The sequence below is a fragment of the Motacilla alba genome, chromosome 20 (genome assembly GCF_015832195.1).
Source record: "Motacilla alba alba isolate MOTALB_02 chromosome 20, Motacilla_alba_V1.0_pri, whole genome shotgun sequence".
In the NCBI taxonomy this organism is placed as follows: Eukaryota; Metazoa; Chordata; class Aves; order Passeriformes; family Motacillidae; genus Motacilla; species Motacilla alba.
Genome location: NC_052035.1, coordinates 14,068,712 through 14,081,766, shown reverse-complemented (window position 1 = coordinate 14,081,766; position 13,055 = coordinate 14,068,712). Strand labels below are relative to the sequence as shown.

The following is a 13,055-nucleotide window of genomic DNA, read 5'->3' as shown; positions in this document are numbered from 1 at the left end:
AACACACCCTCCTCCTCCTCACACACAAGCTGCTTCAGCGTACAGACAACACAGCCTGGAAGCTATTTGGCTCTGGAGGACAAATCCTGCGTTCAGCTGTGTGCTGTGTGTTCCTGCCAGGCTCAGCACTGCCCAGGAGAGAGCAGTGTCCAGAGCACCCCTGTGCCCAGAGCATCCCCGTGTCCAGAGCAGCTCCTGTGCCCAGAGCAGCTCCTGTGCCCAGAGCACCCCTGTGTCCAGAACATCCCTGTGTCCAGAGCACCCCTGTGCCCAGAGCATCCCTGTGCCCAGAGCAGCCCTGTGCCCAGGGCACCCCTGTGCCCAGAGCAGCTCCTGTGCCCAGAGCACCCCTGTGTCCAGAGCAGCTCCTGTGCCCAGAGCACCCCTGTGCCCAGAGCAGCTCCTGTGCCCAGAGCAGCTCCTGTGCCCAGAGCACCCCTGTGTCCAGAGCAGCTCCTGTGCCCAGAGCACCCCTGTGCCCAGAGCATCCCTGTGTCCAGAGCAGCTCCTGTGCCCAGAGCACCCCTGTGTCCAGAGCAGCTCCTGTGTCCAGAGCACCCCTGTGCCCAGAGCAGCTCCTGTGCCCAGAGCACCCCTGTGTCCAGAGCATCCCTGTGTCCAGAGCACCCCTGTGTCCAGAGCATCCCTGTGTCCAGAGCATCCCTGTGCCCAGAGCAGCTCCTGTGTCCAGAGCACCCCTGTGTCCAGAGCATCCCTGTGTCCAGAGCAGCCCTGTGTCCAGAGCACCCCTGTGTCCAGAGCAGCCCCTGTGCCCAGAGCACCCCTGTGCCCAGAGCAGCCCCTGTGTCCAGAGCAGCTCCTGTGTCCAGAGCAGCCCCTGTGCCCAGAGCAGCCCCTAATCAGGGATGGAGTCTGCGGGACACAGCAGGGCCGTGTGAGCCCCGCTCTGGATGATGGAATAGCTCTGCTTGGGGCCCTCGGTGTGGGAGGAGGACGAGAAGATGGGGGGAGGAGGAGCAGCTGTGGACACGGTGATGCTCTGCCCGCCATCGCTGACCACGGTCACCTCCGTGGCCCCCTCCTGGATGAGGGCGTTGAGCCCCTCCAGGTCGGAGCAGCTGATGCCGGAGCTGGCGATGAAGGCCTGGCCGGCGGGGGGCTCGTGCCCGGGGGCAGCCCCGGGGAGCAGGGCCTGGTGCAGGGCGCTGCCCTCGCCCTGCTCGTGGCCGGTCAGCAGCACGGCCGGCTCCGCCACCGGCCCCGCGTCCCCCGCGGCCGGGGCCAGCACGCTGACCTGGCCCAGCAGCTGCAGGCGGCCGCCGCCCAGCACCTCGTCCTGCCCCGCGCCCAGCAGCCCCGGGGGCACCACGTTCACAGAGGCCGCCTGCACGATGCCGTTGGCCTGAGGCACCTGGTGGCCCACGATGATCTTGACTCTGCCCTCGTTGTACGGGGCCACCTGCGCGGCCTGAAGCGGCACCTGGAGGTGGCTGACGGCGATGGGGGCGCCGGGCTGGCGGCTGGCATCCATCTGCAGCTGCAGCACGGCCAGCTCGCTGCTCTTGGAGCCGTTGTACAGACTGTGCTGCTTCTTGTGGCTGCGCAGGGAGTCCTCCCGCACGAAGGACGCGTCGCACAGGTCGCACTTGAAGGCCTTCTTGGCGTCCAGCTTGGCAACCTGCCTGGAGCCGCCCTGCTTCGGCCTCTCTCCTTCCTTCTTGTCCGGCTTCCTGCCCTTGGCCTTGTCGCCGTGGGCCTTGCGGACGTGGGTGGTGAGGTTGCTGCGCTGCTTGGTGTCGAAGCTGCAGAAGTCGCACTTGAAGGGCCTCTCCTTGCCGTGGATGCGCTCGTGCACCTTGAGGGCCGCCTTGCTGGAGCACGAGTAGCTGCACTCGGAGCACTTGACGGGCTGCTCGGGCTGGTGGCTGCGGATGTGGTGCCGCAGGCTGGTCTTGTTGCCGCACTGGAAGTCGCACTCGGGGCACTTGAGGGTGTTCTCCATGCTGTGCTTGATGCGCACGTGGGATTTCAGGTTGCCCTTCATGGCGCAGCGCACCTCGCAGAACTCGCACTTGTAGGGCTTCTCCCCCGAGTGCACCCGCAGGTGCCGCTTCAGGTCCGAGTTGATCTTGAACTTGGCGGGGCACAGCTGGCACTGGAAAGGGGCATCTCCTGCCGACAGAAGGCACGGGTCACGCAGGGGAATGCAGCCCCTGCAGCTGCCTCGTCCTGAACTCCCAAGGCGTTCTCAAAGCCAAGAGAAATTTCGTGACGCAGGATTATCGCCTGGTCTGACACACTCGGATCTCAACCCATTATTCTGCATTTTCTGTAACTGCAGGCTGGTGTCACAATATCCACGACTATGTAAAGGTGGAGCTCTGCTAATCCCTAACCTATTCCAGTGAGGCTGTTCTAAAGCCAGTAAAAAAAAAAATCCAAAGCAAACTTAACAACCTAACTAAATAACTACTCCCTTTTCTCCTTAAATCTAAAAATACAGTTCTCTAAAATACCCGAGGATGAAGTCTTTAGGTAGGCATTATTTTAAACAAGTGGAAGAATTGTGTTGTTAGCTTCTAAGACACTCTTGGTGAAAGGAGGAAAAAGAAAGTGTATTTAGTTCAAGAAGCATTTATCCTCTTTAATAATCAAACTGCAAATGGCTGATTTATTTTAGAAGTTAATATTTTATAGAGTTTGTGAGAGCTGTATAATTTTGCATAATTTGCTTATCCAGCTACATATGTCATAGGTTTAGCTGCATATTTTTCAAATCAAGTTGTGGCCTACTGTGCTAATCCATGTATCTGTTTAATAATTGAGATACATGGTGTACTATCTGTATTAAACAGACTTTATTAATGAAGATGCACTGTTTGTTCATCTAGTTTATTTTACAGCCTCAGCTGCACACTCATCTACTGAATTTTTATCTGCTTTGCTGATGAAGGCACAGTTCACATTTCAATGATTTAATTTTCATATGCAGGGTAGCACAATATATGAAAAAGAATATAGCAAATGCTGGTTCTGTTTGTTTAGAGTGGTCCACTCTGTATTTCTTTATGTTTCTGCCCATCCCTAACTGACACTGCCAGGATTTAGATAAAAACTTGTGTCTGACCACAGGATTATTCATTCTAAGAGCAGTTTCACTCAAATTAACAGGAAGCTGATGTTTAGTGACTGGCTCAACAAGTGAAGATGATCTCACTCTGAGCAATGGGGATTACCCTCACCTTCTAGAGGATTATTAATATAATTCCAGTAAGAAATATATTCTACATACCAGTCTTTTCTCCTAAAGTTGGGTGTGTGACACAGCTTTGAAAAAAAGATAAATTTTGGAAAAATAGAAAAAGCCACAAAACTAAAGCTTGAGTTTCAGCATAATTCAATTGCTTAAGATGCAACAGACTGAAATGCCAAAAAGAAAGGTCAGTCTAAAATCCCTTCCCAGCGACTGGAATATTGAATGGCACAGAAATCTAATTCTGCTGGAAATACCAGAGAGCCATGAGCATTCCCAGGTGCTCACTCAGGGCTCACCTGCCCAGGTTAGGAGGGGACAAGCCCACCTGTGTGCGAGCACAGCTGCACCGGGAGCTGGCTGGAGATGTGGCTGGCACAGGGGCAGCTCTGGCACTTGTAGGGGCACTCACTGGGAACTCAAATCCTCCCTCCTGTCCATGATTTAAAATCCCCTCTGTGATCCTCCAACCCTTAGAGCCGTGATGTGAACACAACCCCACCTGTGTGCGAGCGCAGGTGCACCGTGAGCTGGCTGGAGCTGTGGGGGCAAATCTGGCACTTGAAGGGGCGCTCACTAGGAATTGAAATCATCCCTTTTGGGGATCTGGCAACCTGTCCATGATTTAAAATCCCCTCTGTGACCCTCTGACCCTTGGAGGCACGGATATGAGTAAAGCCCCAGCTGTGTGCGAGTGCAGGTGCACGGTGAGCTGGCTGGAGCTGCGGCTGGCATAGGGGCAGATCTGGCACTTGTAGGGACACTCATTGGGAACTCAGATAATCCCTTTTGGGGATCTGGATACCTATACATGACTTAAAATCCCCTCTGTGACCCTGTGACCTTTAGAGGCATGGATATGAGTAAAGCCCCAGCTGTGTGTGAGCACAGGTGCACGGTGAGCTGGCTGGAGTTGCAGCTGGCATAGGGGCAGATCTGGCACTTATAGGGGAATTCACTGGGAACTCAGATAATCCCTTTTGGGGATCTGGACACCTATACATGACTTAAAATCCCCTCTGTGATCCTTACAGACCCACCTGTGTGCGAGCGCAGGTGCACGGTGAGCTGGCTGGAGATGTGGCTGGCATAGGGGCAGATCTGGCACTTGTAGGGGCATTCATTGGGAACTCAGATAATCCCTTTTGGGGATCTGGATACCTATACATGATTTAAAATCCCCTTTGTGACCCTTACAGACCCACCTGTGTGCGAGCACAACTGCACCGTGAGCTGGCTGGAGCTTTGCAGCTGGCATAGGGGCAGATCTGGCACTTGTAGGGGCATTCATTGGGAACTCAGATAATCCCTTTTGGGGATCTGGATACCTATACATGACTTAAAATCCCCTCTGTGACCCTTACAGACCCACCTGTGTGCGAGCGCAGGTGCACGGTGAGCTGGCTGGAGTTGCAGCTGGCATAGGGGCAGATCTGGCACTTGTAGGGACACTCATTGGGAGGTCAAATCATCCCTTTTGGGGATCTGAACACCTATACATGATTTAAAATCACCTCTGTGATTCTGTGACCCTTACAGACCCACCTGTGTGCGAGCACAGCTGCACCGTGAGCTGGCTGGAGTTGCAGCTGGCATAGGGGCAGATCTGGCACTTGTAGGGGCATTCACTGGGAACTCAGATAATCCCTTTTGGGGATCTGGACACCTAGACATGATTTAAAATCCTCTCTGTGACCCTTACAGACCCACCTGTGTGCGAGCGCAGGTGCACGGTGAGCTGGCTGGAGTTGCGGCTGGCGTAGGGGCAGATCTGGCACTTGAAGGGGCGCTCGTTGGAGTGGATGCGCTGGTGCTTGTTGAGGCTGCTGCTGTCGGCCGCCGCGTACTCGCAGTGCTTGCACTTGTAGGGCTTCACGCCGTTGTGCGAGCGCATGTGCATCTTCAGCTTGTCCTTGCGGCTGAAGCACTTGCTGCACACCTCGCACTTGTGGGGCTTGTCTCCTGCAACAGCAGCACTCACGCTCAGCCCCGGGCACGGGGAGGGCGTGTGGGGAAGCAGAAAGCACAGGCTGAACGCTGACCACGAAAGGGACGCGTTTGCAGGGGCTGCAGGCGCAGCTGCGACTAACAGCAGAGCCTTTGGAGCCTTCTCCCTTTGCAGCTCCAAAACTGGGAGCTACAATCATGGAACTGCTTTAGTATAAAGTGCAAAGCAGGTGTGTGCACTCCCACCACACCGCACCCCGATAAACACGGGGTGTGCACTCAGAAGTTAAACTGTGCCTCAAATCAACCTCCGGAGTTCCTCAGCTGTGCCTGACAGGGCATGTCCCCGGCAGGCAGCCCCTCAGGCACAGGACAATGCTGGAAAGCACAGACATGTCTACATCCTGTTCATAGAGACATTACTTCATGGGAAAATGGCTTTTGTGAAAAAGCTGAAAGGAGGAAACCAACCCAAAAGCAAATATAGGAACACAAACCTGTGTGCGTTCGCCGATGACGTTCCAGATCCTTCATCCCGTAGGAAGTCTTGAACTGGCACCCTGAAAACAGGAGGATAAAGATCATTAAATCCAAGGAAAATCCAGGAAAATAATAAAAACGCATTACAATATTCTGGACATGTTTATTTTCTTTAAAATTCGCTGTTAACAGAAAGTTAATTCCTCATCTTGTTTACTCACACCTGCTTCAAACAGTGACCAGCCCGCTGTGAACTCGAGCTTTCTAATGCGTCCCCTTGGAGGCAGCTCACTGCAGAAGTGCTGCAGGTATCCAATCTCCCGTGTGCCACTAGAGCAAAGCTCTCCACATTGAAATGGGTGCAATCCCCGCCTCACCTGGGTACAGGCAGCTGAGTTTCTTCAGGGGCACTGAGGAGGAGGAGGATTTCTTGGACCTTGCTTTTGGTGGCGTAGAGACGACAGCAGCAGCTGGAGGCTCCGTGCTCTCGCTGGGCAGGTAGGTTTGGTAGCCATGCTCAAAAACAAACTCCGGGGCAGAAACTAAACACACAAAAAACTTCATGTGAGAGCACTGACTTCTCTAATCAATTAAAAAAAAATTAATTATTGTCTAGTTTCATGAATTCTTTATTCTGGTATTTTTTCCAGCAACATTCCTGTTCCTGGGTTCCTGTTTACCTGGGGGAGGAGGAAAGGAAAAAGGTTTTTCTCTTCCAAATACCAAATAAAGATATATTTGTTTTTCAACTCTGTGTTATAGCCCAAACGAGAAAAAAAAATCATTATTTATATGGCAAATGTTGTCAAAAGGCATCACACAAATTATTTTTGTAATTGTTAAAAAAGTTCAGCCTCTTTCAACTCTACTGCTTTTAGCTGTTACTCACAAGAATAACAGGTGAAAATATCTCAGCCAAAGTAGCAGCTTTTAAATCAGTTAACCAACACTATAGCCCAAAAGGGCAAATGGATAGAACTGTCCTCATTTTAAAGATGAGTAAATATGAAGCAGAAAAATGACTCACCCAAAACCCACACCGAGTTGAGGGATTATAATACAAAAATTCCTGGAAGTGGGCCCTGAATTCAGTTTGTTTCACTGCTCTTCCAGATTCCCTGCCTTAACCTGTCTATCCAAATTAGAGTCAAATAAGTTGGGGCTTAGCAAGGTCCCACACCAAAATAAAACAAAACTATATATAGAAGGGCAAACCTTCACGCACGGAACAAGATCCTAATTTTATTTAAATGTCTCCAGGATCAGGACCTCACTCGACTCTTCACAGAGGCAGAAATTTTGAGTAATATTTTTCCTGCCAATTAGTTGTGGGAGCAATGCTAGGGAATGCAGTGTTCTCACATAAAAAGGTCTGGATGGGTGCCCGACAGCAATTCTGTGTGTGTTTTCCATCTAGAGCACTCTTAAAAAATAAAATGCATAGTAATTTCAGTATTTTTCATAAGTACCAACAATTTTAATTAATTTGCACAAGCTGGTTCCACAACACAATAGACTTGAGCAATTCTCTGAGAGAACTTGTACCTCAATTAGCAAATTAAGCAACTATTGTTAAAAGAAACCCAAGAAAGCAGCACAGCACTATCTCCTTTCCTTGGTTTCATGACAAGGGATGTGAAAACTGTTATTTCAGCTGGGTGACGGGGACACAGGGACAGAGGGCTGGCACCTGGCAGGTGACAAGGAGGTGCCTGTGAACGTTTGGGTCCCTGTGATGGTTTGGGGGTACCTGTACAGGTTTGGGTCCCTGTGATGGTTTGGGGGCACTTGTGATGGTTGGGTACCTGAGCAGGTTTGGGGGTACCTGTGAAGGTTGGGTATCTGTGCAGGGTTGGGTGCCTGTGATGGGTTTGGGGCACCTATGATGGTTTGAGGGTACCTGTCAAGGTTTGGGGGTACCCGTGCAGGTTTTGGTACCTGTGAAGGTTTGAAGGGTCCCTGTGATGGTTTATGCACCTGTGAAGCTTTGGGTACCTGTGCAGATTTGGGTATCTGTGCAGGGTTGGGTGCCTATGATGGGTTGGAGGTACCTGTGCAGGTTTGGGGGGTCCCTGTGATGGTTTGTGCACCTGTGAAGCTTTGGGTACCTGTGATGGTTTGGGTATCTGTGCAGGGTTGGGTACCTGTGAAGGTTTGGGGGGCACCTGTGAAGGTCTGGGGGTACCTGTGCAGGGTTGGGTACCTGTGAAGGCTTGGGGGGCACCTGTGAAGCTCTGGGTACCTGTGATGGTTTGGGTTTCTGTGCAGGTCTGGGGGTCCCTGTGATGGTTTGTGCACCTGTGGAGCTTTGGGTACCTGTGCAGGTCTGGGGGTCCCTGTGATGGTTTGTGCACCTGTGGAGCTTTGGGTACCTGTGATGGTTTGTGTCTCGGAGGCGATGGTCCTGCTGGTGCTCTGAGCCTGCGTGCTGGGCACGGTCTCCTCGGACACGAACTGGACAGTGCTGGTGGCACCAGCGGTGGCACTGGTGAGCTGGCAGCCGCTCTGCTTGTGCCCCACGAAGGCGTCCAGGTTGTTGAACTGCTGCTTGCAGATGCCACATATGTGGATGTCGGGGGTCAGCTCCACCAGCACCGTGGTGCTGCCGGGGACTGCGGGGACACAGCGCGGTCAGCTCGGCCCGGGGGGCGGCGATGGCTGGCACCGCTCCGGGTGGCACAGGGACATCCTGCTGCCCAGGCGCCCCGAGCTGCGGGGCACTGCGGGGATGCAGCCCCAGGGGGCTCGGGGTCCCACAGGGACACTTGCCCAGTGGCTATGGCACCGCTGCACGGAGCCCTCGGGGACACACGGACAGCGCCCAGTGCCCAGGCAGCAGGGACAATCCCCAATGGACATCAGCCAGTGCCCACGGATCACTGCCTGGGACCCATGGACATCACCACCCAGTGAGCACGGATCAGTGCCCAGAACACATGGACATCATCACCCAGTGCCCATGGAGCGGGGACAATCCCCCAGGATCCATGGACAGCCTCCAGTGAGCACGGATCAGTGCCCGGGACACACGGACAGCACCCAGTGCCCATGGAGTGGGGACAATCCACCTGGGCAATCCCCCAGGATGCAGGGACCACCGCCCATTGCCCATGGAGCATCCATCTCCGAGATCCACGGACCACCATCCGGAACGCACGGACCATCACCCAAGAGCAATGGACCACTGCTCCGGCCCCAGCGACCCCCCTGACCACTGCTCCGGCCCCAGTGACCCCTGGCCCCCCTGGCCACCGCTCCGGCCCCAGTGACCCCCCTGCCCACCGCTCCGGCCCCAGTGACCCCCTGGCCACCGCTCCGGCCCCAGTGACCCCCCTGACCACTGCTCCGGCCCCAGTGACCCCCCTGACCACTGCTTAGGCCCCAGTGACCCCCCTGGGCACCGCTCCGGCCCCAGTGACCCCCGGCCCCGCTGCCCGCCGCCCGGCCCCGCGGCGCTCACGCAGGTTCCCGGGTTCCCCCCCCCGCCCCCCAGCCATGTTCCCGGGCTCCGCTCCCGCCCGCTTCATGCGCTACTCAGGTTTCGGGGCCCGGGCAGGCCCCGGCTCCCCCGCGCTGGCGCGGCGCGGGCCCCGGAGCGCGCATGGCGCAGCACTTACACTGCACGGGGCCGGGGAAGGCGGGCGCCGCCCCCGCCCCGCCGCGGTTCATGGCGGCCCCGCCGCCGCCTCCTGCGCGGGCCGAGCCCGCCGGCACCGGCACCGCTCCCCCCGCTCGGCCGCCGGGCGCCGGCGGATGTGCGGGAGCCGAGCATGCTCAGTGGCGGCCGCGAGGCTGCGGCGGTGCCGGCCGTCAGCGGCCCGGGCGGGCAGGGCCGTGAGGCAGCGGCGAGCACCGAGCCGTGCCTGCTCCCAGCCTGAGCACCGAGCTCTGCCCGCACCTCCTGCCTGAACCCAGAGCTGTGCCCGCACCTCCTGCCTGAACCCAGAGCTGTGCCCGCATCTCCTGCCTGAACACTGAGCTCTGCCCGCACCTCCTGCCTGAACCCAGAGCCGTGCCAGGCTCCCAGCCTGAACCCAGAGCTGTGCCCAGCCCCAGCCTGAACCCAGAGCCGTGCCTGGCACTCCAGAGCCATACCCATCCCCAGCCTGAACCCCCGAGCTGTGCCCACATCCCCAGCCTGAACCCTGAGTTGTGCCTGGCACTCCAGAGCCGTGCCCACATCCCCAGCCTGAGCCCCAGAGAGCAGCAGCTTTCAGACCCACAGGTGCCCACAGCAGCTCCTGACATATGGCCCTGCAAAACAATTATGGAAGGACCAGGATAAGAAGTTGTGCCAGGGGAGACTCAGGGTGGATATCAGGAGGAATTTGTTGTTGGAAAGGGTGCTCCGGCCGTGGAGGGGCTGCCCAGGGAGGTTTGGAGCGCCCATCCCTGGAGGAGTCCCAGGAATTCCTGGAGGTGGCACTCAGAGCTCTGGGCTGGGGACAGGGTGGGGATGGGCACAGCTTGGAGGGCTTCTCCAAGCTCAGTGATGATGGGATTCTGGCTTTGGCACAGACATTGCAAACACCATTAGTATCTCATGAATAACTAATAACTCTCCCAGCCCAGGACTTTCTGGATGCTCGGGAGGAGTTCTCCTTTGCCTGGCTGAGGATTGATGTCTGAGAGTGTAACACTGCACCGAGCGCTTGAGTCATGGAGCAGAGCTTGCTGAGATCACACTTGACTCGATTTGCAGCCTCTGAGGCATAAATCAGTGTGCATGTGTAATGCTCCTCACCCTTAACCCGGCTGACATGAGAACCCTGCCCTGCTCCGGGCTCCCCACAGGAGCAGAGCGAGCAAACAAGGCCCAGAAGTGACAAGTGCCAATCATGAGGGACAAGGGAGAAGAAAATCAGAGGCATACAAAAGTCAGAGCTGGTCAGAGCCTCGGAGACAGGCCTTCCCTGCACACTTTGGACAGCTGTGCTCTCCTGGACACAGGACAACAAGAAATGGGTGGACTTCTGCCTTCATGCAGCGCTTCCATCCATGTCCTGTCACCCCAGACCACACAGGAGCAGCGGATCCCACCCGGAGCTCAGAGAAAACGCAGCCCAGACCTGTGCAGGTGCTGGGAAGAGAGGGACCTGTTCAGGCAGCCAGGAGAACAATCCCTGACCCTTGAAATACCACACCTTTCATCGTTCCCTTCAACACCTTTCATCAGTCCCTCTGCCTTTCACATGGACGAGGGTGTGTTTGAAAGAGACAAATGCATTAAGCAGCAGTATAAATGAATAAACAATCAGGATATACCAATAAAGTGCAAAAAACCCCTCAAAACCCACCCGTATCCTAGGGAAAGGACAGAAACTTGGTTACAAACCTGAGGTCACTGAAGAGGGAGAGCTCTCTCCTGAAGGCCCTGGTGCAAGATCATCACAAGTGAGCTTGGAAATGTGGCCTAGGGGACAGACAACCGACTGAAATGTCAACTGTAATTAAAACTTTCAGGTATTGCAGGGGGAGACAAACAAATGACAGATTTGGAGAAAAAGACTTAAAGATTCAACCCCCAATTTTTAGCATTTTGATGGATAATGACACACACAGCAACATAAATGCTCTGAGCTCAAATTAATTATGTTAAAATAATAGGTAATTTGTCTCTGCGTTGAGAACATATAATTATGATGATTTTTTTCAAATGTTTTAAAATAATGTCATTTCAATTCATAATGCAGGGTAGGGATTTTGCTGCTCAGTTATTTGCTGTTTATACAATATTTTCAATGTCCTTGCTTTCCTGTACAACAAATAAAGCCAAAACAATCAGTTAGTACCCCGAGATATTCCTTACTGCTGTAGGAACTGTAAAATAACTCAATACGAAAATGTTATTCACTGCAATGGCACATTGACAACTGTGATTAAGCCTCAAACGAGTACTGGAACAAAGTAGGAATGTGTTTTTTGTTGAGTTGTTTAATTCTTCACTGTCAGGACTCAGGCCCAAACCCACCCAGGGGAAATGTCAGGCGTTTATGGGGTTAAATGGGCCTTAGTGCCTTTCCCCCCATGGAAAATGTGCAGTTGGGATAGAACAGGAAGGGATATCATTCAGCTTCCTGCATCTCTCACCTCTTTGCATTTCTCCCTCAATTTTTTTTTTCTCTAAATGCAAATTGGCTGCTCTCATATGAGCAGAGTTTGAAAACAAACTCACATGATGACGATGATGATGGTGGCGATGATGAACATGTCACACCTGCAAATGAACTCCTTAATTTTTGGAAGACATTTCAGCACTTTTTGTATAAATATAAAAGCACAGTAAAACTCCGCTGGGATGAACATGATAACAAATAAATGCTGAATCTAAGGCTGTACAGCTCCAGTCTCACATTTAGTCATTTTTATGATTATATTTGGGTTAAAAATGGAAAGCAACACCAGCAGAGGGACTCCCTTGATACTCCGTGGAGCTCTGCCTGCTCCCTGGCAGGGCATGGAGGTAATTTTATTCTGGAAGCTTTTGAATGCTTTACAAGTAATAGGAACCAAGTGGGAAAAGCATATTCCATATTTTAGTTCTGACATCCTCATAGAAAAGAATATAGAAAAAAAAATTAAAGATTCAAACTAGTTGCCTGTGATTCAGTACCTAAAGGCTCGGTGGTGTTTTTCAGAATTCCCCTGGGATGTGTAAATGTTTCGGAGCTGGGAGTACCCAGGGGAGCCGGAGTCACTTTTGCCACTTCATCAAACTAACGAGCCTTTGAGTGATGCTGCTCCCAGGTTCAGCTCTGCTGGGGGGGGAAAGCAGAAAACCAAACTGAAATTTAGACAGAATGGAATTCCTAAGAGCTGGGACAACCAGGATTTATTAATCCACGCACTCCCAAGCTTACAAAAAATAATCTTCTGCCTTCAGTTTTGCTCTATAAATCTTGCCCTCCTTCCCGAGGTGTGTGCTTGCAGAAGGCTGCAGAGCCCCAGCACAAGCAGTGCCTGTCAGTGGGGCACTTTTTGGGTCAGAGATGGGGTGTCACTGGCCAGGGACAGCAGAGCTTCTCATTTCCTCCTTGGAGCAACCCTCTCCAGCTTCTGCCTGACAGCATTCCCTCACGGAATGAGCTGCTGGTAGATAAGGAGAGAATTCCTTTTGTACTCCCCAATTACCCATCATTTATTAAATACCACTGCACTGGGGCTGCAGGAAGGAAGGTCCTGTTCTGAGTTTAGTGGCACTGTCCAGGTGAGCAGGAGTTGAATCTCTATTTCTGCTGCTCTAGGTGACATTTGATAATGTTAGAAGGATGAACAAAGTATAGGAGACATGATAGGGCACAGAGAGCTAGTGTGACTGTGACACATTCTTCATCAGAAATCAGTTTGAGCTTTGCTGTTGTACAGAGCATCTTGGGACATTCCAGCTAAAAAAATCTGATTTACTGGTCCTTAG

General features: G+C 53.3%; 1 protein-coding gene across 1 annotated transcript; it reads right to left on the bottom strand.

Annotated features, from left to right (window-relative positions):
* Nucleotides 1–781: 781 nt before the first annotated feature.
* Nucleotides 782–9,341, bottom strand: ZFP64 (ZFP64 zinc finger protein). The gene is made up of 6 exons (XM_038159360.1): nt 9,259–9,341; nt 8,014–8,253; nt 6,019–6,183; nt 5,659–5,721; nt 4,925–5,176; nt 782–2,133 (listed from the first exon to the last, which is right to left on the bottom strand). The coding sequence occupies exons 1-6, from the start codon at nt 9,308–9,310 to the stop codon at nt 857–859; spliced, it is 2,049 nt and encodes a 682-aa protein (XP_038015288.1). The 5' UTR covers nt 9,311–9,341; the 3' UTR covers nt 782–856.
* Between the last annotated feature and the right edge of the window lie 3,714 nt (nt 9,342–13,055).

Excerpts from the sequence above, each read along its gene's own strand:
- ZFP64 (XM_038159360.1), bottom strand. The coding sequence starts at position 9,310 with ATGAACCGCGGCGGGGCGGGGGCGGCGCCCGCCTTCCCCGGCCCCGTG. Across the intron at positions 5,177-5,658 it reads TCATCGGCGAACGCACACAG|GAGACAAGCCCCACAAGTGC; the intron begins GTTTGTGTTCCT and ends CTGCTGTTGCAG. Across the intron at positions 2,134-4,924 it reads GCACCTGCGCTCGCACACAG|GAGATGCCCCTTTCCAGTGC; the intron begins GTGGGTCTGTAA and ends TTCTGTCGGCAG.